Source organism: Salmo trutta, chromosome 8 (genome assembly GCF_901001165.1).
Source record: "Salmo trutta chromosome 8, fSalTru1.1, whole genome shotgun sequence".
Lineage (NCBI taxonomy): Eukaryota > Metazoa > Chordata > Actinopteri > Salmoniformes > Salmonidae > Salmo > Salmo trutta.
The window spans coordinates 2,370,817-2,394,418 of NC_042964.1; the positions used below are offsets into that span (position 1 = coordinate 2,370,817).

The 23,602-nt window shown below is 46.7% G+C and overlaps 1 protein-coding gene across 2 annotated transcripts; it reads left to right on the forward strand.

Moving 5' to 3' along the window:
• Positions 1-267: 267 nt before the first annotated feature.
• Positions 268-13,038, forward strand: tkfc (triokinase/FMN cyclase; the record flags this gene model as incomplete). Of its 2 annotated transcripts, XM_029759710.1 has the most annotated exon segments (7): positions 268-381; positions 5,037-5,174; positions 5,285-5,391; positions 5,516-5,619; positions 5,779-5,812; positions 6,736-6,828; positions 11,250-13,038. In XM_029759710.1, coding segments are annotated over 7 exon segments (749 nt in total), but the record flags the coding sequence as incomplete, so codon positions are not given.
• Positions 13,039-23,602: the final 10,564 nt, after the last annotated feature.

Genomic DNA, 23,602 nt, shown 5'->3' on the forward strand with positions numbered 1-23,602 from the left:
CCCCCCATCTCTCTCTCTACTCCCCCACTCATCTCCTCTCCTCTCCCCATCTCTCTCTCTCTCTCTCCCCATCCTATCTACTCTCCCCCATCTCTCTCTCCTCCCCCAATTCCTCCTCTCTCTCCCTCCCATCTCTCTCTCTCTCTCCCCCCATCTCTCTCTCTTTCTCTCCCCCCATCCTCTCTCTCTCTCCCCCCATCTCTCTCTCCCCCCCATCTCTCTCTCTCTCTCTCCCCCCATCTCTCTCTCCCCCCATCTCTCTCTCAGATGCCAAGACCACAGCCCCTGCCTGGCCCAACCTCAGTACTGTGTGTATCAGTGGGAGGAGCTGCATTCTGGACCCTCCAGCGAAAGACATGCAAGAGACCTCGCACACAGAAGGTACGGTTAGGACAACACTCACCTCACACAGAAGGTACGGTTAGGACAACACTCACCTCATACAGAAGGTACGGTTAGGACAACACACACCTCATACAGAAGGTACGGTTAGGACAACACTCACACACCTCGTACAGAAGGTACGGTTAGGACAACACTCACCTCATACAGAAGGTACGGTTAGGACAACACTCACACACCTCATACAGAAGGTACGGTTAGGACAACACTCACCTCATACAGAAGGTACGGTTAGGACAACACTCACCTCATACAGAAGGTACGGTTAGGACAACACTCACCTCATACAGAAGGTACGGTTTGGACAACATACACCTCACACAGAAAGTAGCCTACAGCTAGGACCTGTTGGAATAATATCATGCCTAGGCTGAAGATCAGTGGGCCATGCAGGATACCTGGGTTTAGCTCAGTGGGCTAACAGTCTTGGGCCATGCAGGATACCTGGGTTTAGCTCAGTGGGCTAACAGTCTTGGGCCATGCAGGGGACCTGGGTTTAGCTCAGTGGGCTAACAGTCTTGGGCCATGCAGGATACCTGGGTTTAGCTCAGTGGGCTAACAGTCTTGGGCCATGCAGGATACCTGGGTTTAGCTCAGTGGGCTAACAGTCTTGGGCCATGCAGGGGACCTGGGTTTAGCTCAGTGGGCTAACAGTCTTGGGCCATGCAGGATACCTGGGTTTAGCTCAGTGGGCTAACAGTCTTGGGCCATGCAGGGGACCTGGGTTTAGCTCAGTGGGCTAACAGTCTTGGGCCATGCAGGATACCTGGGTTTAGCTCAGTGGGCTAACAGTCTTGGGCCATGCAGGGGACCTGGGTTAAGCTCAGTGGGCTAACAGTCTTGGGCCATGCAGGATACCTGGGTTTAGCTCAGTGGGCTAACAGTCTTGGGCCATGCAGGGGACCTGGGTTTAGCTCAGTGGGCTAACAGTCTTGGGCCATGCAGGATACCTGGGTTTAGCTCAGTGGGCTAACAGTCTTGGGCCATGCAGGGGACCTGGGTTTAGCTCAGTGGGCTAACAGTCTTGGGCCATGCAGGATACCTGGGTTTAGCTCAGTGGGCTAACAGTCTTGGGCCATGCAGGAGACCTGGGTTTAGCTCAGTGGGCTAACAGTCTTGGGCCATGCAGGATACCTGGGTTTAGCTCAGTGGGCTAACAGTCTTGGGCCATGCAGGATACCTGGGTTTAGCTCAGTGGGCTAACAGTCTTGGGCCATGCAGGATACCTGGGTTTAGCTCAGTGGGCTAACAGTCTTGGGCCATGCAGGATACCTGGGTTTAGCTCAGTGGGCTAACAGTCTTGGGCCATGCAGGGTACCTGGGTTTAGCTCAGTGGGCTAACAGTCTTGGGCCATGCAGGATACCTGGGTTTAGCTCAGTGGGCTAACAGTCTTGGGCCATGCAGGATACCTGGGTTTAGCTCAGTGGGCTAACAGCCTGGGCCATGCAGGATACCTGGGTTTAGCTCAGTGGGCTAACAGTCTTGGGCCATGCAGGATACCTGGGTTTAGCTCAGTGGGCTAACAGTCTTGGGCCATGCAGGATACCTGGGTTTAGCTCAGTGGGCTAACAGTCTTGGGCCATGCAGGATACCTGGGTTTAGCTCAGTGGGCTAACAGTCTTGGGCCATGCAGGATACCTGGTTTAGCTCAGTGGGCTAACAGTCTTGGGCCATGCAGGATACCTGGGTTTAGCTCAGTGGGCTAACAGTCTTGGGCCATGCAGGATACCTGGGTTTAGCTCAGTGGGCTAACAGTCTTGGGCCATGCAGGATACCTGGGTTTAGCTCAGTGGGCTAACAGTCTTGGGCCATGCAGGATACCTGGGTTTAGCTCAGTGGGCTAACAGTCTTGGGCCATGCAGGGGACCTGGGTTTAGCTCAGTGGGCTAACAGTCTTGGGCCATGCAGGATACCTGGGTTTAGCTCAGTGGGCTAACAGTCTTGGGCCATGCAGGAGACCTGGGTTTAGCTCAGTGGGCTAACAGTCTTGGGCCATGCAGGATACCTGGGTTTTAGCTCAGTGGGCTAACAGTCTTGGGCCATGCAGGATACCTGGGTTTAGCTCAGTGGGCTAACAGTCTTGGGCCATGCAGGATACCTGGGTTTAGCTCAGTGGGCTAACAGTCTTGGGCCATGCAGGATACCTGGGTTTAGCTCAGTGGGCTAACAGTCTTGGGCCATGCAGGATACCTGGGTTTAGCTCAGTGGGCTAACAGTCTTGGGCCATGCAGGATACCTGGGTTTAGCTCAGTGGGCTAACAGTCTTGGGCCATTGCAGGATACCTGGGTTTAGCTCAGTGGGCTAACAGTCTTGGGCCATGCAGGATACCTGGGTTTAGCTCAGTGGGCTAACAGTCTTGGCCTTGCAGGATACCTGGGTTTAGCTCAGTGGGCTAACAGTCTTGGGCCATGCAGGATACCTGGGTTTAGCTCAGTGGGCTAACAGTCTTGGGCCATGCAGGATACCTGGGTTTAGCTCAGTGGGCTAACAGTCTTGGGCCATGCAGGATACCTGGGTTTAGCTCAGTGGGCTAACAGGCTTGGGCCATGCAGGATACCTGGGTTTAGCTCAGTGGGCTAACAGTCTTGGGCCATGCAGGATACCTGGGTTTAGCTCAGTGGGCTAACAGTCTTGGGCCATGCAGGATACCTGGGTTTAGCTCAGTGGGCTAACAGTCTTGGGCCATGCAGGATACCTGGGTTTAGCTCAGTGGGCTAACAGTCTTGGGCCATGCAGGGGACCTGGGTTTAGCTCAGTGGGCTAACAGTCTTGGGCCATGCAGGAGACCTGGGTTTAGCTCAGTGGGCTAACAGTCTTGGGCCATGCAGGGGACCTGGGTTTAGCTCAGTGGGCTAACAGTCTTGGGCCATGCAGGATACCTGGGTTTAGCTCAGTGGGCTAACAGTCTTGGGCCATGCAGGATACCTGGGTTTAGCTCAGTGGGCTAACAGTCTGGGGCCATGCAGGATACCTGGGTTTAGCTCAGTGGGCTAACAGTCTGGGGCCATGCAGGATACCTGGGTTTAGCTCAGTGGGCTAACAGTCTGGGGCCATGCAGGATACCTGGGTTTAGCTCAGTGGGCTAACAGTCTGGGGCCATGCAGGATACCTGGGTTTAGCTCAGTGGGCTAACAGTCTGGGGCCATGCAGGATACCTGGGTTTAGCTCAGTGGGCTAACAGTCTGGGGCCATGCAGGATACCTGGGTTTAGCTCAGTGGGCTAACAGTCTGGGGCCATGCAGGATACCTGGGTTTAGCTCAGTGGGCTAACAGTCTGGGGCCATGCAGGATACCTGGGTTTAGCTCAGTGGGCTAACAGTCTGGGGCCATGCAGGATACCTTGGTTTAGCTCAGTGGGCTAACAGTCTGGGGCCATGCAGGATACCTGGGTTTAGCTCAGTGGGCTAACAGTCTTGGGCCATGCAGGATACCTGGGTTTAGCTCAGTGGGCTAACAGTCTTGGGCCATGCAGGATACCTGGGTTTAGCTCAGTGGGCTAACAGTCTGGGGCCATGCAGGATACCTGGGTTTAGCTCAGTGGGCTAACAGTCTGGGGCCATGCAGGATACCTGGGTTTAGCTCAGTGGGCTAACAGTCTTGGGCCATGCAGGATACCTGGGTTTAGCTCAGTGGGCTAACAGTCTTGGGGCCATGCAGGATACCTGGGTTTAGCTCAGTGGGCTAACATTCTGGGGCCATGCAGGATACCTGGGTTTAGCTCAGTGGGCTAACAGTCTGGGGCCATGCAGGGGACCTGGGTTTAGCTCAGTGGGCTAACAGTCTTGGGCCATGCAGGGGACCTGGGTTTAGCTCAGTGGGCTAACAGTCTTGGGCCATGCAGGGGACCTGGGTTTAGCTCAGTGGGCTAACAGTCTTGGGCCATGCAGGATACCTGGGTTTAGCTCAGTGGGCTAACAGTCTGGGGCCATGCAGGGGACCTGGGTTTAGCTCAGTGGGCTAACAGTCTTGGGCCATGCAGGATACCTGGGTTTAGCTCAGTGGGCTAACAGTCTTGGGCCATGCAGGATACCTGGGTTTAGCTCAGTGGGCTAACAGTCTTGGGCCATGCAGGATACCTGGGTTTAGCTCAGTGGGCTAACAGTCTGGGGCCATGCAGGGGACCTGGGTTTAGCTCAGTGGGCTAACAGTCTTGGGCCATGCAGGATACCTGGGTTTAGCTCAGTGGGCTAACAGTCTTGGGCCATGCAGGATACCTGGGTTTAGCTCAGTGGGCTAACAGTCTTGGGCCATGCAGGGGACCTGGGTTTAGCTCAGTGGGCTAACAGTCTTGGGCCATGCAGGATACCTGGGTTTAGCTCAGTGGGCTAACAGTCTTGGGCCATGCAGGATACCTGGGTTTAGCTCAGTGGGCTAACAGTCTTGGGCCATGCAGGATACCTGGGTTATAATCCAGTCAGTCATATTGTTCCCTCAAGTGTGTGTGTGTGTGTGTGTGTGTGTGTGTGTGTGTGTGTGTGTGTGTGTGTGTGTGTGTGTGTGTGTGTGTGTGTGTGTGTGTGTGTGTCAGGTCCTCTGTGTTATGATGCGTAAGGCTCTGTGCTCTTCCCTCCTTCAACGCGCCAACTGTCACACACACACACAGCTGTAAATGAATATTTTTCTATGTGTCAGGTCCTCTCAGTGATGTGATGAGGAAGGCTCTAGAAGCAGTGTGCTCTTCCCTCCTTCAACGCCAAGAGGAACTAAACTCACTGGACAGGGCATCCGGGGACGGAGATTGCGGGAACACTCATGCCCAAGCTGCCAAAGGTGAAGACATTCATTGCGTACTTGTAGATACACCATGGAACATTTGTGAACAGTATTAATTTGATAGGATATTTCCTATGTTTAATCCCCCCCCTTTCTCTGTCTCTCAGCCATTCAGGAGTGGCTTCAGAGTCATATTGTTCCTGGGTGCCCGGGGCAACTACTGTCCACTCTCGCCGGATTGGTGCAGGAGAGAATGGGCGGGTCTTCAGGAGCGGTCAGTGATGATACATTTACATATTTTCATAATTGGGTTTGGTTGTCAGTTTTTCATTTGTAATATGTGACATGGGTCTGCTTCTCTCTCTGTCTCTCTCTTTCTTCTCTCTCGCTCTCTCCAGTTATACAGTTTGTTCCTGACAGCAGCTGCTGCTCTTCTGAAGGACGGCAGCGACCCCGCAGCATGGGCCAACGCTATGCAAGCTGGGACAGATGCTATGAGATGGTGTGTTTGTGTGTGCACGTTCTTGTAATTTCAATTCACTTCTGTAATTTAATTATACTAAATAATAATACATAGATTTTATGTGGCGCTTTTTTTAAAAGTTGCTTGAATTGTCAAAATATATATATTTATTCTAAAGCAGGTTTGTCTGTCTGACAGGTATGGAGGAGCTGATCCTGGAGACAGGACTATGGTAATGGAAACTAAGGCCGTTTTCAGTTATCATTAAATTCATTTTCTTCGCACACAAACATCATCATCGCTCTCTCTTGAGGGGTTATAACAGGTGTTATAGCAGTAGTCTAGTGTGAGGGGTTATGTCAGTGGTCTAGTGTGAGGGGTTATAACAGGTGTTATAGCAGTATTCTAGTGTCAGGGGTTATAACAGTAGTCTAGTGTGAGGGGTTATAACAGTAGTCTAGTGTGAGGGGTTATAACAGTAGTCTAGTGTGAGGGGTTATAACAGTAGTCTAGTGTGAGGGGTTATAACAGTAGTCTAGTGTGAGAGGTTATAACAGTAGTCTAGTGTGAGAGGTTATAACAGTAGTCTAGTGTGAGAGGTTATAACAGTAGTCTAGTGTGAGGGGTTATAACAGTAGTCTAGTGTGAGGGGTTATAACAGTAGTCTAGTGTGAGGGGTTATAACAGTAGTCTAGTGTGAGGGGTTATAACAGTAGTCTAGTGTGAGGGGTTATATCAGTAGTCTAGTGTCAGGGGTCATGTCAGTAGTCTAGTGTGAGGGGTTATAACAGTAGTCTAGTGTGAGGGGTTATGTCAGTAGTCTAGTGTGAGGGGTTATGTCAGTAGTCTAGTGTGAGGGGTTATGTCAGTAGTCTAGTGTGAGGGGTTATGTCAGTAGTCTAGTGTGAGGGGTTATGTCAGTAGTCTAGTGTGAGGGGTTATGTCAGTAGTCTAGTGTGAGGGGTTATGTCAGTGGTCTAGTGTGAGGGGTTATAACAGTAGTCTAGTGTGAGGGGTTATAACAGTAGTCTAGTGTGAGGGGTTATGTCAGTAGTCTAGTGTGAGGTGCAGGAATAATGACATGTATGATTGGGCTTTTTTTTTGTTTTTTTTGTTTGTATTTTTGTAAAAGTATCTTAACTGTCTCTTGTCCAGTTGGATGCTCTGTGTCCAGCAGTGGAGGAACTGAGGAGACTGACAACATCGCCTCCTGGTGGTCACATGGCCATTCTGCAGGCAGCTGTGGAGGTACAGTACTACACCTTAGACCCAACTCTTCCATTCCACCATGTTGATGTGATGGCTGTACTTAGGTCTAACGCTTCAATTCCACCATATCTCGTAGACAACCCTGTTCCTGGAGTGCTGCATGTACTGCAGGTATTTTATTCCAACTAAGCGCCACACCAACCTGACCAACCGAGCTAATTGATCAGTTCAATGATTGCCTAAATTCAACACACCTGGGCCCTGATTTATCAGTAATGCTTCGGCACAGATCTATGAGTGGGATCATTACCATGCAAAGTGTGAAATGGATTAATATTTGCGTTTGCTTGAGAGTGTGTGTGTTCATGTTCATGTACACAGTGCCAAGTGGTGGACTAAGGGAATTGCTTGTCAAGTGTAGAATGGGGAAAATATATGTTGAATTTTTGAGAGTAATAATTTTAATTAGTAAGTAATAATTAGTTCTATTTTATTGTAGTTCCATTGCGACTTCATGCAGAAAATTACAGCAAATTAGGCCCTAACGAGTGGCGCAGCGGTATGAGGCACTGCATCGCAATGCTTGAGTCGTCACTACAGACCCAGGTTCGATCCCATGCTGTGTCACAGCCAGCCATGCCCGGGAAAACCATGAGGCGGCGCACAATTGGCCCAGCGTCGTCCGTGTTAGGGGAAGGGTTTGGCCGGCCGGGATTGCCTTGTGGTGGGCCGGGCGCCTGCAAGCTGACCTCGGTCATCAGCTAGATTGTGTTTCCTCCGACACATTGGTGCGGCTGGCTTCCTGGTTAAGTGGGCAGTGTGTCAAGCAGCAGTACGGCTCGGCTGGGTTGTGTTTCGGAGGACGCACGGCTCTCGATCTTCTCTCCCGAGTCCGTGCGGGAGTTGCAGCAATGGGACAAGACTGTAACTACCAATTGGAAACCACGAAACTGGAGAAAAAGGGTAAAAGTACAAAAAACCAACAACAAAAAGTAAATTGTTAAATTAGAGGCATGTGTGAAAGGTAAACCATTGTGTAAGACTATAAAGTACTGAGATAATGGTAAATCCTATGGCTGACCTGCTCTGTTGGAAGATTTGAAACACTGCATTTAGCAGAGTGTTTTTAAAGACAGGTGGGATTTTTTTTTTTAACAGAAAGTACAGATTGGCTCATCAGATATCGTTTTCCAAGGTAAAGATTTAAGACCTACGTTAAAAGGGCAAACGCAACATGCTATTCCCGGAACACGTCCTCGGGTTTTTGGCAACGGGCACTTTTTTAGCATGAGCTTGCCGATCGGCATCTCACAGCCCCTCGATGAGCCAATGTTTCGGCTGCAATCATCAGCTAAACGAACAGTAACACGTAAGTTTCCACCGTCGCACAGCCGGTTGAAGTCAAGAGGGCTTCCCAAATACGAACAGAGCAGTAGACAGCCCCCCACATCGCCATAAAAGCACCATCCCAAAACTATTTCTACTATACTGAACAAAAGTATAAACGTAACATGTAAAGTGTTTGTCCCATGAGCTGAAATAAAAAATCTCAGAAATGTTCCATATGCACAAAAAGATAATTTCTCTAAAATTTTGTTCACAAGTTTGTTTACATCCCTGTTAGTGAGCATTTCTCCTTTGCCAAGATAATCCATCCACCTGACAGGTGTGGCATATCAACAAGCTGATTAAACAGCATGATCATTACACAGGTGCACCTTGTGCTGAGGACAATAAAAGGCCACTCTAAAATGTTTTGTCACACAACACAATGTCACAGATGTCGCAAGTTTTGAGCGTGCGATTGACATGCAGACTGCAGGAATTTCCACCAGAGCTGTTTCCAGAGAATTGAATGTTCATTTCTCGACCATAGGCCGCCTCCGTCATTTTAGAGAATTTGGCACTATGTCCACTATGTCCAACCAGCCTTACAACCACAGGCCACGTGTACGGTGTTGTGTGGGCGAGTGGTTTGTTGACGTCAGTGTTCTGAACAGAGTGCCCCATGGTGACGGTGGGGTGATGGTATGGGGCAGGCATAAGCTACGGACAATGAACACAATTGCATTTTATCAATGGCAATTTGAATGCACAGAAATACTGTGATGAGATCCTGAGACCCATTTAGTTAAGGTATCTGTGACCAACAGATGCATATCTGTGTTCCCAGTCATGTGAAAATCCATAGATTAGGGCCTAATTTATTTAAATTGACTGATTTTCCTCATATGACTCATATTTGCCACTGAGGGGATTTGGGGTAGACGTGTTTTGCACCGGGTGAAAATTAATTGCATTGGTTTTGGAATCGGTCTGCCTTCCGGGTGTGAGCCAAGTGCACCGTGCAAAACCCACAGCGAAGTCGGCTAAAAACGAATTGTGACGTAATAAAGCACGTGGACTAATTAGTAGGATTCTATCACATGCAAAAGTGATTTGCTTTTGATAAAAACGCTTTATATACCTTCCCCAATGAAAACTGGTTTGAAAATTCGAACATATATTTTATGGAAAAGAGGTGTATGTTTCTGGATGATGAACCATGCTGCCTTGTTGACAACATGACCGAATGGCCGCAGATTACTGTTCCATTTGAGACGGGGCTCCTCCCTCACAGCGTTTCCCCGGTCACGACACAGCCCGCCTAAAGCAACTTGAATTGTCCTAATGGTACTCTCTTTGTAGCTACAGTGCCTTCAGAAAAGTATTCTCACCCCTTGACCTTTTTCCATATTTTGTTGTTACAAAGTGGGATTAAAATGCATTTAATTGTCATTTTAATTGTTTTCCTCTGGGATTCTGCCTCTGCTTAGTTACATTCCATTTATTTTTTTATCCTGGAATACTCCCCAGTCCTTAATGATTACAAGCATACCCATAACATGATGCAGCCACCACTATACATGAACATATGGAGAGTGGAACTCAGTAATGTGTTGTATTGGATTTGCCCCAAACATAACACTTTGTATTTAGGAAAAAAAGTTAATTACTTTGCCACATTTTTTGCAGTATTACTTTAGTGCCATGCTGCAAACAGGAAGCATGTCTTGGAATATTTATTATCTGTACAAGCTTCCATCTTTTCACTCTGTCATTTAGGTTAGTCTTGTGGAGTAACTACAATGTTGTTGATCCATCCTTAGTTCTCTCCTATCACAGCCATTAAACTCTGTAACTGTTTTAAAGTCACCATTGTCCTCATGATGAAATCCCAGAGCGGTTTCCTTCCTCTCCGGCAACTGAGTTAGGAAGGACGCCTGTATCTCTGTAGTGACTGGGTGTATTGATACACCATCCACGGTGTAATTAATAACTTCACCATGCTCAAAGGGATATTCAATGTCTGTTTTTAAATATTTTACCCATCTACCAATAGGTGCCCTTCTTTGTGAGGATTGGAAAACCTCCCTGGTCTTTGTGGTTGAATCTGTGGTTGAAATTCACTGCTCGACTGAGGGACCTTACAGATAATTGTATGTTTTGGGGTACAGAGATGAGGTAGTCATAACAAAATCATGTTAAACACTATTATTGCACACAGAGTGAGTCCATGCAACTAATGTGACTTGTTAAGCACATTTTTACTCCTGAACTTATTTAGGCTTTTCTATAAGAAAGGGGTTGTATACTTATTGACTCAAGACATTTCAGCTAAACCTTTTGAAAAACATAATTTCACTTTGACATTATTGTGTGTGTGTGTGTGTGTGTGTGTGTGTGAAGGCCAGTGACACAATCTCAATGTAATCCATTTTTAATTCTGGCTGTAACATAACAAAATGTGGAAAAAGTCAGGGGTTTTTGAAGAATACTTTCTGAATGCCCTGTATGTTTTTATATTTACTAAGTCAAGCGGCAACTGATTGAGCCAATTCAAACCTTTTGGTTGTATTCGATGTCTGACACCTGCACCTCTATTCAATATCTGAACAGTTAGTTTGTTTACAATGGCACAACCAAAAAAATGCTATTTCATGGTACGGCGATGTATATATTCCCCAAAAGGAGGATTTTGACCATGTTGTTTATTAGGGGATGTTTCAAAATGCAAGTAGCCAAGGTCGAGCACTGAGACTGAGAACAATTTGGTATTTATCTCCTACCGGTATTTATCAACTTGGTATTTGTCCCCTGTCGGTATTTATCTCATACCGGTGTGCGTATGATGCTCGTAGGATTGTTTTGATAAATCCTCCTTTTTCTATGTCTACGAACATTTTTAAGTTCCGTTCATAAGTAGTATTTTACAATAGTTTTCAACTCAATATTGGTAAATATGAAGTGGCAGCGGCCCTCCTGAACCAGGGTTGTCTACCCCCTGATGTAAACCTTTTATTTTATTTTCTTAGTTCTTTCAGATCAGCAATCACTGAAAAAAGGATGGGGGGGGTTTGTGTTTTAACGTCCTGTCTCCACTCTCCTCCTTTTCTCTCCCTCTTTCTGTCTCTCCTTAGAAAGCTGAACTGGGGGCGGAGTCTACCCGTGACCTCACAGCCAGGGCGGGGAGAGCCAGCTACATCGCCACAGTACGCGTGACCCTTCCTGACCCTGGTGCCGTGGCGATAGCTGCCATCTTGAGAGCGGTGTTCGAAGCCCTGGGGGGACAGAAGTGACGTCAGACAGACAGACAGACACACGTTGTCGTCGTCATCGTTACAGCTGTTAGACATGGTGATCTGTTTGAAAATGTGATATTAGATATTGTGAAAAGGAAGATAATATATTATATATCATATTATCCATGACATAGAATCATGAATCTGACAAGGGATGATTTCATCATGTAATCTGATAACTATGGAGTCTTAACCAGTGAATCATAGCAATGAGGAATGGAAGGGCAAGCGACTCTGTTAGTGAGTCTAAAGTAGATTGTAAATGAGCCATGAACTGAAAGGGTCCAATAAGGATGAGAAGTATCTCACACTGAGGCCCCAGTCCATTTCATGCGGATGAAATTACCGAACTCATGGAAAACATAAAATGCCCGGTACAATGTTATAGAACCAGACAGACGATTTGTTCGTTTGACAATGGTGGGATTTTTTTGTGTCGGTATAATTAATTAATGGGAGAAATGGCGGTGGAAACACATTTTTTTTTTTTTAAAGCATGTGCAAATATTGATGTAATAACCATTATATGGAAGTAAAGTTGGAGTCACGTGAGGACGTGTGGTCCTCCCACTACGACTCGAAACCATGCAGTTTATTACACTACAGATGTAATAATTTATTAATTTCACAGGGTGGTGAATGTGCAAGGTGAGATTATTTTGGTGACATGATAAATGGCCTTGGCTAACACAATGATAACTCTGGCCTTGGCTAACACAATGATAACTCTGGCCTTGGCTAACACAATGAATGATAACTCTGGCCTTGGCTAACACAATGAATGATGAATGATAACACAATGAATGATAACTCAGGCCTTGGCTAACACAATGAATGATAACTGGCCTTGGCTAACACAATGAATGATATCTGGCCTTGGCTAACACAATGAATGATAACTCTGGCCTTGGCTAACACAATGAATGATATCTGGCCTTGGCTAACACAATGAATGATATATCTGGCCTTGGCTAACACAATGATAACTCTGGCCTTGGCTAACACAATGAATGATATCTGGCCTTGGCTAACACAATGAATGATATATCTGGCCTTGGCTAACACAATGATAACTCTGGCCTTGGCTAACACAATGAATGATATCAGGCCTTGGCTAACACAATGATAACTCTGGCCTTGGCTAACACGATGAATGATAACTGGCCTTGGCTAACACAATGAATGATAACTGGCCTTGGCTAACACAATGAATGATATCTGGCCTTGGCTAACACAATGAATGATAACTCAGGCCTTGGCTAACACAATGAATGATATCTGGCCTTGGCTAACACAATGAATGATATCTGGCCTTGGCTAACACAATGATAACTGGCATTGGCTAACACAATGAATGATATATCTGGCCTTGGCTAACACAATGAATGAGAACGCATAACTTGAACCACACAGCTAACCTTAAATTAGTACCAAAAAAAAGCACATTTTTGTTTTCATTAATTTTTACGATCTAACCCATTTTGATTTTGTGGCTGTGGTAACTAGTGACAACCGAACTTCTGGGAGCTGGAGATCCCCCTCTTCTCCACTACAGCTCTGATATGATTCATTATTGTTTCTTCAAGGCCTTTCGTACAGTCACAAATAAAGTAACTGAGTCCACACAGACCAGTGTATCTATCCACTCCTGCAACATAACACACACCATATCCTAACTGTCTCTGACCCACACCATATCCTAACTGTCTCCTACCCCTGACCCACACCATATCCTAACTGTCTCCTACCTCTGTCCCCTGACCCACACCATATCCTAACTGTCTCTGACCCACACCATATCCTAACTGTCTCTGACCTACACCATATCCTAACTGTCTCCTACCCCTGACCCACACCATATCCTAACTGTCTCCTACCTCTGTCCCCTGACCCACACCATATCCTAACTGTCTCTGACCCACACCATATCCTAACTGTCTCTGACCCACACCATATCCTAACTGTCTCTGACCTACACCATATCCTAACTGTCTCTGACCCACACCATATCCTAACTGTCTCTGACCCACACCATATCCTAACTGTCTCTGACCCACACCATATCCTAACTGTCCCTGACCCACACCATATCCTAACTGTCTCTGACCCACACCATATCCTAACTGTCTCTGACCCACACCAGATCCTAACTGTCTCCTACCCCTGACCCACACCATATCCTAACTGTCCCTGACCCACACCATATCCTAACTGTCCCTGACCCACACCATATCCTAACTGTCCCTGACCCACACCATATCCTAACTGTCTCTGACCCACACCATATCCTAACTGTCCCTGACCCACACCATATCCTAACTGTCTCTGACCCACACCATATCCTAACTGTCTCTGACCCACACCATATCCTAACTGTCCCTGACCCACACCATATCCTAACTGTCTCTGACCCACACCATATCCTAACTGTCTCTGACCCACACCATATCCTAACTGTCCCTGACCCACACCAGATCCTAACTGTCCCTGACCCACACCATATCCTAACTGTCTCTGACCCACACCATATCCTAACTGTCTCTGACCCACACCATATCCTAACTGTCTCTGACCCACACCATATCCTAACTGTCTCTGACCCACACCGTATCCTAACTGTCTCTGACCTACACCATATCCTAACTGTCTCTGACCCACACCATATCCTAACTGTCTCTGACCCACACCATATCCTAACTGTCTCTGACCCACACCATATCCTAACTGTCTCTGACCTACACCATATCCTAACTGTCTCTGACCCACACCAGATCCTAACTGTCTCTGACCCACACCGTATCCTAACTGTCTCTGACCCACACCATATCCTAACTGTCTCTGACCCACACCAGATCCTAACTGTCTCCTACCCCTGACCCACACCATATCCTAACTGTCTCTGACCCACACCATATCCTAACTGTCCCTGACCCACACCATATCCTAACTGTCTCTGACCCACACCAGATCCTAACTGTCTCCTACCCCTGACCCACACCATATCCTAACTGTCTCTGACCCACACCATATCCTAACTGTCTCTGACCCACACCATATCCTAACTGTCCCTGACCCACACCATATCCTAACTGTCTCTGACCCACACCAGATCCTAACTGTCTCCTACCCCTGACCCACACCATATCCTAACTGTCTCTGACCCACACCATATCCTAACTGTCTCTGACCCACACCATATCCTAACTGTCTCTGACCCACACCATATCCTAACTGTCTCTGACCCACACCAGATCCTAACTGTCTCCTACCCCTGACCCACACCATATCCTAACTGTCTCTGACCCACACCATATCCTAACTGTCCCTGACCCACACCATATCCTAACTGTCTCTGACCCACACCATATCCTAACTGTCTTTCTCCGCAGTGGCTCTCAAACTCAAACTAGATCGAATCCCTGAGCTGACAAGGTAAAAATATCTGTCGTTCAGCCCCTGAACCCAATGTTCCTAGGCCGTCATTGTAAATAAGAATTTGTTCTTAACTGACTTGCCTAGTTAAATAAAGGTAAAATAAAACTCTAGAGATTAACTTTGGAAGGAAGTATTGTAGAGTGGACACCGGTAGTGGCAATACTCTCATTCGCACTCTTCTCTCTTTTTTTCTCTCTACACTGCTCTTTCTCTCTTTCCCCCTTCCCCCTTTTCTTATGTCTCCCTCCAGCCACGTTCCCTCTACAACAGAGCATTATGGAACCTGGTCTAAAGTAGTGCACTACATAGGGAATAGGGTGCCAGCTCAGATGCATGTCGTGTGTTCTGTTCCCAGAGGAAATAAGTTATCGGAGAAACATTTAAATTGTTTTATTCTGACATTTTCTTCCTGCTAACTGTTCATCGATGGCAAATAAATAGTCAATAAATTGGGTGATCATATTGGCAAAAAAATGTCATGAGAGACACACAGGAAAGGAGGATAAAATGGAAAGAAGAGAGAGCGGTATGAGGTAGCGTAAAAATCTCTCCCTCTTCTCTCACCTTCCCCTCTCTTTCCTTCCCTCTCTCTCCTTCCCCCTCTCTCTTTCCTTCCCCCTCTCTCTTCCCCCTCTCTCTCTCCTTCCCCTCTCTCTCCCTCTCTCTACTTCCCCCTCTCTCTCTCTCCTTCCCTCTCTCTCTCCTCCCCCCTCTCTCTCCCTCTCTCTCCTTAGGGTGACTCATTGGGGAGCCCAGAGATAGATGTCTGCTACTCAGTGGCTATATTAGCATTTAACTGTTGGTGGGGAAAACAAAAAGCCACTACACAACACTAAACAATACATTCATTGCACTATAACAGTGACAAACGATGCCCACAAACTGTTAGGGCCTACATAAAGCTGTCCCAACAGCAGTCCCAACACCTTACCACTGTTACACCTGGTTATCAGCAGAGCCCTGTCTGGCAGCCAAACAATTCATTCAGCTTCAGTTAAAAGCATGGCTGACTTGCTTAAACAAATGTGGCTTCTACTGACAATTGAGATGTACAAACTATGGCGTAAGGGGACGACAAGCGGATAAGAGGCAATCCGTAATTTAGATTAATACATTAAGAGCGAGCTAGGACGGACGTAGTCAATATAACTATTTGTTCAGCAATTCAGAACATGGGCCATTCTGACAGTATTCTCCCTGTACACCAAGTCAGAACCATAGGATAAATAAAGGGGTCATATAAGCAGACAATGAAAGCTCTTACAATATTCAATGATTACATTTCTCTATAACAGGCTATAGGCTACATGTGCACCATCAAGTCAGAACAGTGGGCTAAGTTAGGAGGGGGAAAGGGACCAAGTTATTAGGGTGAGGCACATGGACTACTAACAGCTGACTACATAACATACACTTAGTATTACTTTCTTAGCTACAGTATACATATCTCCCTGGCATATTACATCATTTATGCGGCAGCATACAAGACATTTTAGGACTCACTTTGTTGTGCTGTGCTCACTTGAACAGGAAGGTGGCACGGTGGCCCTTTTTTTGCTCTAGAAAGAGGCCCAAAATGCCGACTTGGAATTCCAAGTTGGATGACCGTTCCGAAATTATTTTCCGTATTTTCCCAGTCAGAGCTGGTTTTATCAGAGTTCCCAATCTGTCTTAGTTGTCTTGAACTCGCTGAAGTCTGAGATTTCCCAGTTCCGAGTTTTCAGTTGTTTTGAACGCGTCATTGTGGATTGACAACAGGGCCAATGTATTCAAACATTTCTGTCCCTTTTTTTCAACGTTACCCCCTTTTTCGTGATATCCAATTGGTAGTTACGAACTTGTCTCATCGCTGCAACTCCCCGACAGAAGGTTGAGAGCCAAGCCGCACTGCTGCTTGACACACTGCTCGTTTAAGCCAGCCGCACCAATGTGTTTGGGAGGAAACACTGTCGAACTGACGACCGAAGTCAGCTTGCAGGCACCCAGCCCACCACAAGGAGTCGCTAGAGCATGATGAGACAAGGACATCCCGTGCCGACCAAACCTTCCCCTAATCCGGACCTTCTTGGATGTTCCAATGTAAGTCTATGGGGCTTGAATTTCAATCACGGCGCAACTAGAGAACATTACTAACCCTTACGTATGTTCCACTGGCTGCCTCTCCACCACAGAAACCACTGAGCTAGACTAAAATACCTGCATTTTGGAGCTGCTTTACTCAAGAAAACAAAAAAGTAGAGACCATGTTTGTATGCGGCTTTATTAACTCTGATTTATTTTTTACTTTGTTTTCAAACTGATACAGTTGAAGTCGGAAGTTTAAATAAACCTTAGCCAAATACATTTAAACTCAGTTTTTCACAATTCCTGACGTTTAATCCTTGTGAAAAGTCCCTGTCTTAAGTCAGTTAGGATCAACACTTTATTTTAAGAATGTGAAATGTCAGAATAATAGTAGAGAGAATTATTTATTTCAGCTTTTATTTCTTTCATCACATTCCCAATGGGTCAGAAGTTTACATACACTCAATTAGTATTTGGTAGTATTGCCTTTAAATTGTTTAACTTGGGTCAAAAGTTTGGGGTATCCTTCCCACAATATGTTGGATGAATTTTGGCCCATTCCTCCTGACAGAGCTGGTGTAGCTGAGTCAGGTTTGTAGGCCTCCTTGCTCGCACACCCTTTTTCAGTTCTGCCAACACATTTTCTATAGGATTGAGGTCAGGGTTTTGTGATGGCCACTCCAATACCTTGACTTTGTTGTCCTTAGGCCATTTTGCCACAACTTTGGAAGTATGCTTGGGGTCACTGTCCATTTGCAAGACCCATTTGTGACCAAGCTTTAACTTCCTGACTGATGTCTTGAGATGTTGCTTCAATATATCCACATCATTTTCCTGCCTCATGATGCCATCTATTTTGTGAAGTGCACCAGTCCTTCCTGTAACAAAGCACCCCAAAACATGATGCTGTCACCTCTGTGTTTCACGGTTGGGATGGTGTTCTTCGGCTTGCAAGCCTCCCCCTTTTTCCTCCAAACATAACGATGGTCATTATGGCCAAACAGTTCTATTTTTGTTTCATCAGACCAGAGGACATTTCTTCAAAAATACGATCTTTGTCCCCATGCACAGTTGCAAAGCGTAGTTTGGCTTTTTTATGGCGGTTTTGGAGCAGTGGCCTCTTCCTTGCTGAGCGGCCTTTCATGTTATGTCGATATAGGACTCGTTTTACTGTGGATATAGATACTTTTGTACCTGTTTCCTCCAGCATCTTCACAAGGTCCTTTGCTGTTGTTCTGAGATTGATTTGCACTTTTCGCTTCAAAGTACGTTCATCTCTAGGAGACAGAACGCGTCTCCTTCCTGAGCGGTATGATGGCTGCGTGGTCCCATGGTGTTTATACTTGTGTATTATTGTTTGTACAGATGAACGTGGTACCTTCAGGTGTTTGGAAATTGCTCCCAAGGATGAACCAGACTTGTGGAGGTCAACAATTGTTTTCTGAGGTCTTGGCTGATTTCTTTTGATTTTCCCATGATGTCAAGCAAAGATTCACTGAGTTTGAAGGTAGGCCTTGAAATACATCCACAGGTACACCTCCAATTGACTCAAATGATGTCAATAAGCCTATCAGTAGCTTCTAACGCCATGACATAATTTTCGGAATTTTCCAAGCTGTTTAAAGGCACAGTCAACTTAGTGTATATAAACTTCTGACCCACTGGAATTGTGATACAGTGAATTATAAGTGAAATAATCTGTCTGTAAACAATTGTTGGAAAAATGACTTGTGTCATGCACAAAGTAGATGTCCTAACCGACTTGCCAAAACTAAGAATGTGTGGAGTGGTTGAAAAATGAGTTTTAATGACTCCAACCTAAGTGTATGTAAACTTCCAATTTCAACTATGTGTATGTATTAATGCAAAAATAACATGCTAAACAGGTGGGGCTCAACACAGGTGGGGCTCACCTGCCCTGAATACCGGCTGCCACAAAGCAAGGGTGTAAAATAAAACCCGGCGCAAACCAGCCGGAAGCGTGCCAACCTTGACAATAAACAATACCCCACACAGACATGGAGGGAACAGAGGGCTAAATGCACATAGTAATGATGATGAGATGAAAACCAGGTGTGCAGGAAAACAAGACAAGACAAAACAAATGGAAAATGAAAGGTGTAACGGCGATGGCTAGAAGACCGGTGACGTCGACCGCTGAACGCCGCCCGAACAAGGAGAGGGACCGACTTCGGCAGAAGTCGTGACATACAGCATTCAACCCACATTATTTTATTAATTTAACCTTAATTTAACAAGTCAGTTAAGAACAAATTATTATTTACAATGACAATGACGATCTTGCAACCTTTCGGTTACTAGTTCAACGCTCTAAACACTAGGCTACCTGCCGCCCCCACGCTCTAACCACTAGGCTACCTGCCGCCCCTACGCTCTAACCACTAGGCTACCTGCCGCCCCTACTCTCTAACCACTAGGCTACCTGCCGCCTCCACGCTCTAACCACTAGGCTACCTGCCGCCCCTACGCTCTAACCACTAGGCTACCTGCTGCCCCTACGCTCTAACCACTAGGCTACCTGCCGCCCCTACTCTCTAGCCACTAGGCTACCTGCCGCCCCCACGCTCTAACCACTAGGCTACCTGCCGCCTCCACGCTCTAACCACTAGGCTACCTGCCTCCTCTACACTCTAACCACTAGGCTACCTGCCGCCCCTACACTCTAACCACTAGGCTACCTGCCGCCCCTACGCTCTAACCACTAGGCTACCTGCCACCCCTACGCTCTAACCACTAGGCTACCTGCCGCCCCTACACTCTAACCACTAGGCTACCTGCCGCCCCTACACTCTAACCACTAGGCTACCTGCCACCCCTCCACTCTAACCCCTAGGCTACCTGCCACATCACACTCTAACCACTAGGCTACCTGCCGCCCCTATGCTCTAACCACTAGGCTACCTGCTGCCCCTACTCTCTAACCACTAGGCTACCTGCCGCCCCTACTCTCTAGCCACTAGGCTACCTGCCGCCCCCACGCTCTAACCACTAGGCTACCTGCCGCCTCCACGCTCTAACCACTAGGCTACCTGCCTCCTCTACACTCTAACCACTAGGCTACCTGCCGCCCCTACACTCTAACCACTAGGCTACCTGCCGCCCCTACGCTCTAACCACTAGGCTACCTGCCACCCCTACGCTCTAACCACTAGGCTACCTGCCGCCCCTACACTCTAACCACTAGGCTACCTGCCGCCCCTACACTCTAACCACTAGGCTACCTGCCACCCCTCCACTCTAACCCCTAGGCTACCTGCCACATCACACTCTAACCACTAGGCTACCTGCCGCCCCTACGCTCTAACCACTAGGCTACCTGCCTCCTCTACGCTCTAACCACTAGGCTACCTGCCTCCTCTACTCTCTAACCACTAGGCTACCTGCCTCCTCTACTCTCTAACCACTAGGCTACCTGCCTCCTCTACTCTCTAACCACTAGGCTACCTGCCTCCTCTACGCTCTAACCACTAGGCTACCTGCCGCCCCTACACTCTAACCACTAGGCTACCTGCCGCCCCTACGCTCTAACCACTAGGCTACCTGCCACCCCTACGCTCTAACCACTAGGCTACCTGCCACCCCTACGCTCTAACCACTAGGCTACCTGCCACCCCTCCACTCTAACCCCTAGGCTACCTGCCACATCACACTCTAACCACTAGGCTACCTGCCGCCCCTACGCTCTAACCACTAGGCTACCTGTCGCCCCAACGCTCTAACCACTAGGCTACCTGCCGCCCCTCCACTCTAACCACTAGGCTACCTGCCGCCCCTACACTCTAACCACTAGGCTACCTGCCGCCTCTACACTCTAACCACTAGGCTACCTGCCGCCCCTCCACTCTAACCACTAGACTACCTGCCGCCCCATGCATTTATTGTAAAAAATTAAATTAAATTAAATACTCTGCGTCCGTCCGAATTTTCCTTCTTCACACCTTTTTTGTCTTGTTTTCTTTCTCTGTGGATGTTTTTCACATGGGTCAGCAGCTCATTCTTCTTGATGAATATTTTACCAGACTGAGCAGCCGTGATATTTCTCTCCTGTGTGAGTCCGTTTGTGGGTTAGGTGATGTTTGAGACTGAAGATTTTTCCACAGTCACCACAGCTATATGGTTTCTCTCCTGTGTGATTCTCTCCTGTGTGAATCCTCATGTGCTTGGACATGTGCTCCTTTGAGTTTGAAGGTCTTTCCACAAACAGGGCAGGTGCAGGATTTCTCCATGTGACAGAGTCGGACATGGGTCTTCAGTTTACAGGTGGAGTTGTAGCATTTTTTTTGCAGAAGCGCCGTCTCTTCTTGGGGAGAGTAACATGCCTCTGCAGGTCAGCTCTCAGAGTGAACGTTTCTCCACAGTCACAGCAGCGGTGAGTTATTCTAGACGTGATGCTTTGGTTTGGAACAGTGTTTTTGCAATGGTGGGTTGGGATCCAATGGTGGGTTGGGATCCACTGGTGGGTTGGGATCCACTGGTGGGTTGGGATCCAATGGTGGGTTGGGATCCACTGGTGGGTTGGGATCCACTGGTGGGTTGGGATCCACTGGTGGGTTGGGATCCACTGGTGGGTTGGGATCCAATGGTGGGTTGGGATCCACTGGTGGGTTGGGATCCACTGGTGGGTTGGGATCCAATGGTGGGTTGGGATCCAATGGTGGGTTGGGATCCACTGATGGGGTTGGGATCCACTGGTGGGTTGGGATCCACTGATGGGTTGGGATCCACTGGTGGGTTGGGACCCACTGATGGGCTGCAGTCAAGTCCTACTAGGTGGCTAATTACGGCTGAGTTGTGGCTGGAAACATTGTTTTGATTATCTGGAGGGTCACAGGGATTTTCGAGACCCTTTAAGTGGGTCACAGTGCCAAAAGGTTTGATATCCACTGGTTTAGAGTCACTCTCTCTGTTCTCCAGTCTGGGTTTGGGGAAGAGTCAAGGACCAATGTGGGTCCTCCTGATCACATTCACTTGTAACCCTCTCACCAGGTTTGAATATGACTCTCACAATATTAACATATGTAGAGTATCTCAGCAGCATGGGATGTTAGGTGAGAAGGACATCTCCAATAAGAATTCCTATTGTAAACTATCTAGGGTTATGACAATAGGGTATTAACTTCAGATTAAATGATTATAGGTTTCTGTTATTGAATCAGGATAAACCATCCCATTAAATTAAATTGAAACAATCAATGACTCCACCAAGGCAATATACATAACGTTCCATATGTGTATTAAAACATTTTCAAACACAAATACATTTTCAGACACAACATGAAAAGAAATAAAAAATAATCCCCAATGAGTCCAAATTATTTCAAGTTTGCTTAAATAAATTGGCGCGCGTTGGAGCTCAAAAAAAAAATGACGACACCCAAAAATATCCTGAAGCACCTCACGTGGTGGTTACTCACTACTTGGTAGATATTACCTCAGCGAAGTATGGCAATTCCATGCAGGTTTCCTCACAAAGTCCAAGGCAAGCACAGCTCCCCATGCAGACAGTACTCCTTAGCCGTAACCGATATCCCCATGGCAACACGAACTCGTTAAGCTTCCCAAGAAATTATCTCCCAGTGTCACGCGATGCTAGGCTAACCTCAAAGCTGGCAAATACCTCCACGACGAGACGGTAGCTTCAGTCTTTACTAAGTTTTAACAAAATTATAACAACTCTTTTATTAAATAAAATATGTATTTCCCTTCATGTCTTAGTAGCTATGGGTTTTGTTCTAGTTCTGTCGTCTTCTTTTATAATTTTTCTTCACCAACCGTCCTGAGGTAAAACGGCCTTCCTTTCATCATCGTCTTTTTCCCTCCCGTTAACCAGGTCAACTCCCATTGGCCACAACGACCTTATTGGTCAAAACCTAAACTTCAAAGTAAAACAAACTATTCACTTATACATTAAATAAATATTTATTCAAAAAGCATAATGCATTAACAACATTACAGTTTAGGAGCAATTCAATCATCTTTTAAATATAATACCAATTAATTATAACAAATAAACTCAATACCTGGTTCAAACAAGGGTATTACACACTTTTCACACAGGAAGGAGGTAATTTGAACTCCATGACATCAGCCTCAAGCCCTTGAAGCTGCTCTTCCTCCTGACTGGTCCTGACTTCCTCCTGTTCCTCTTTAATCTGTGTGGGCTCTGGATTCTCCTGCCCCAGACTGGGGCTCCACTCCTGCTCACAGTGCTGCTGCTCAGGGGGGAACCTCCTCTTCAGAGAGCGAGAACTGGCAGGAGTCTGGAGGGAAGGAGAGGAGGAGCAAAGGTTAGCTATACAGCCTTTAGACATCATGGTTGGTGTCAATTCAAATTTAAAATCAGTGAATTCAAGAAGTCAAACTCCTAATTCAATAATACACTGCTAACGTGATGACATCACAAGGCCTCAAAATTGTAAACAAAACAAGCACTGGAGACGAGGATCTTTTTAAAACGCTATTTACCCATCACTGGTTTTCACAGCATTTCTAGATACTTTTTTTTAGATTAGCTAAAACTGCAGCAAGAGATAAGAGACTTATCCAGGAAGACTCAATTTCCTAAGAGCTTTGCACACCTGGATTTTACAATATTTGCCCGTTATTCTTTTTAGAATTCTTCAAGCTCTGTCAAGTTGGTTGTTCATAATTTCTAGAAAGCCATTTTCAAG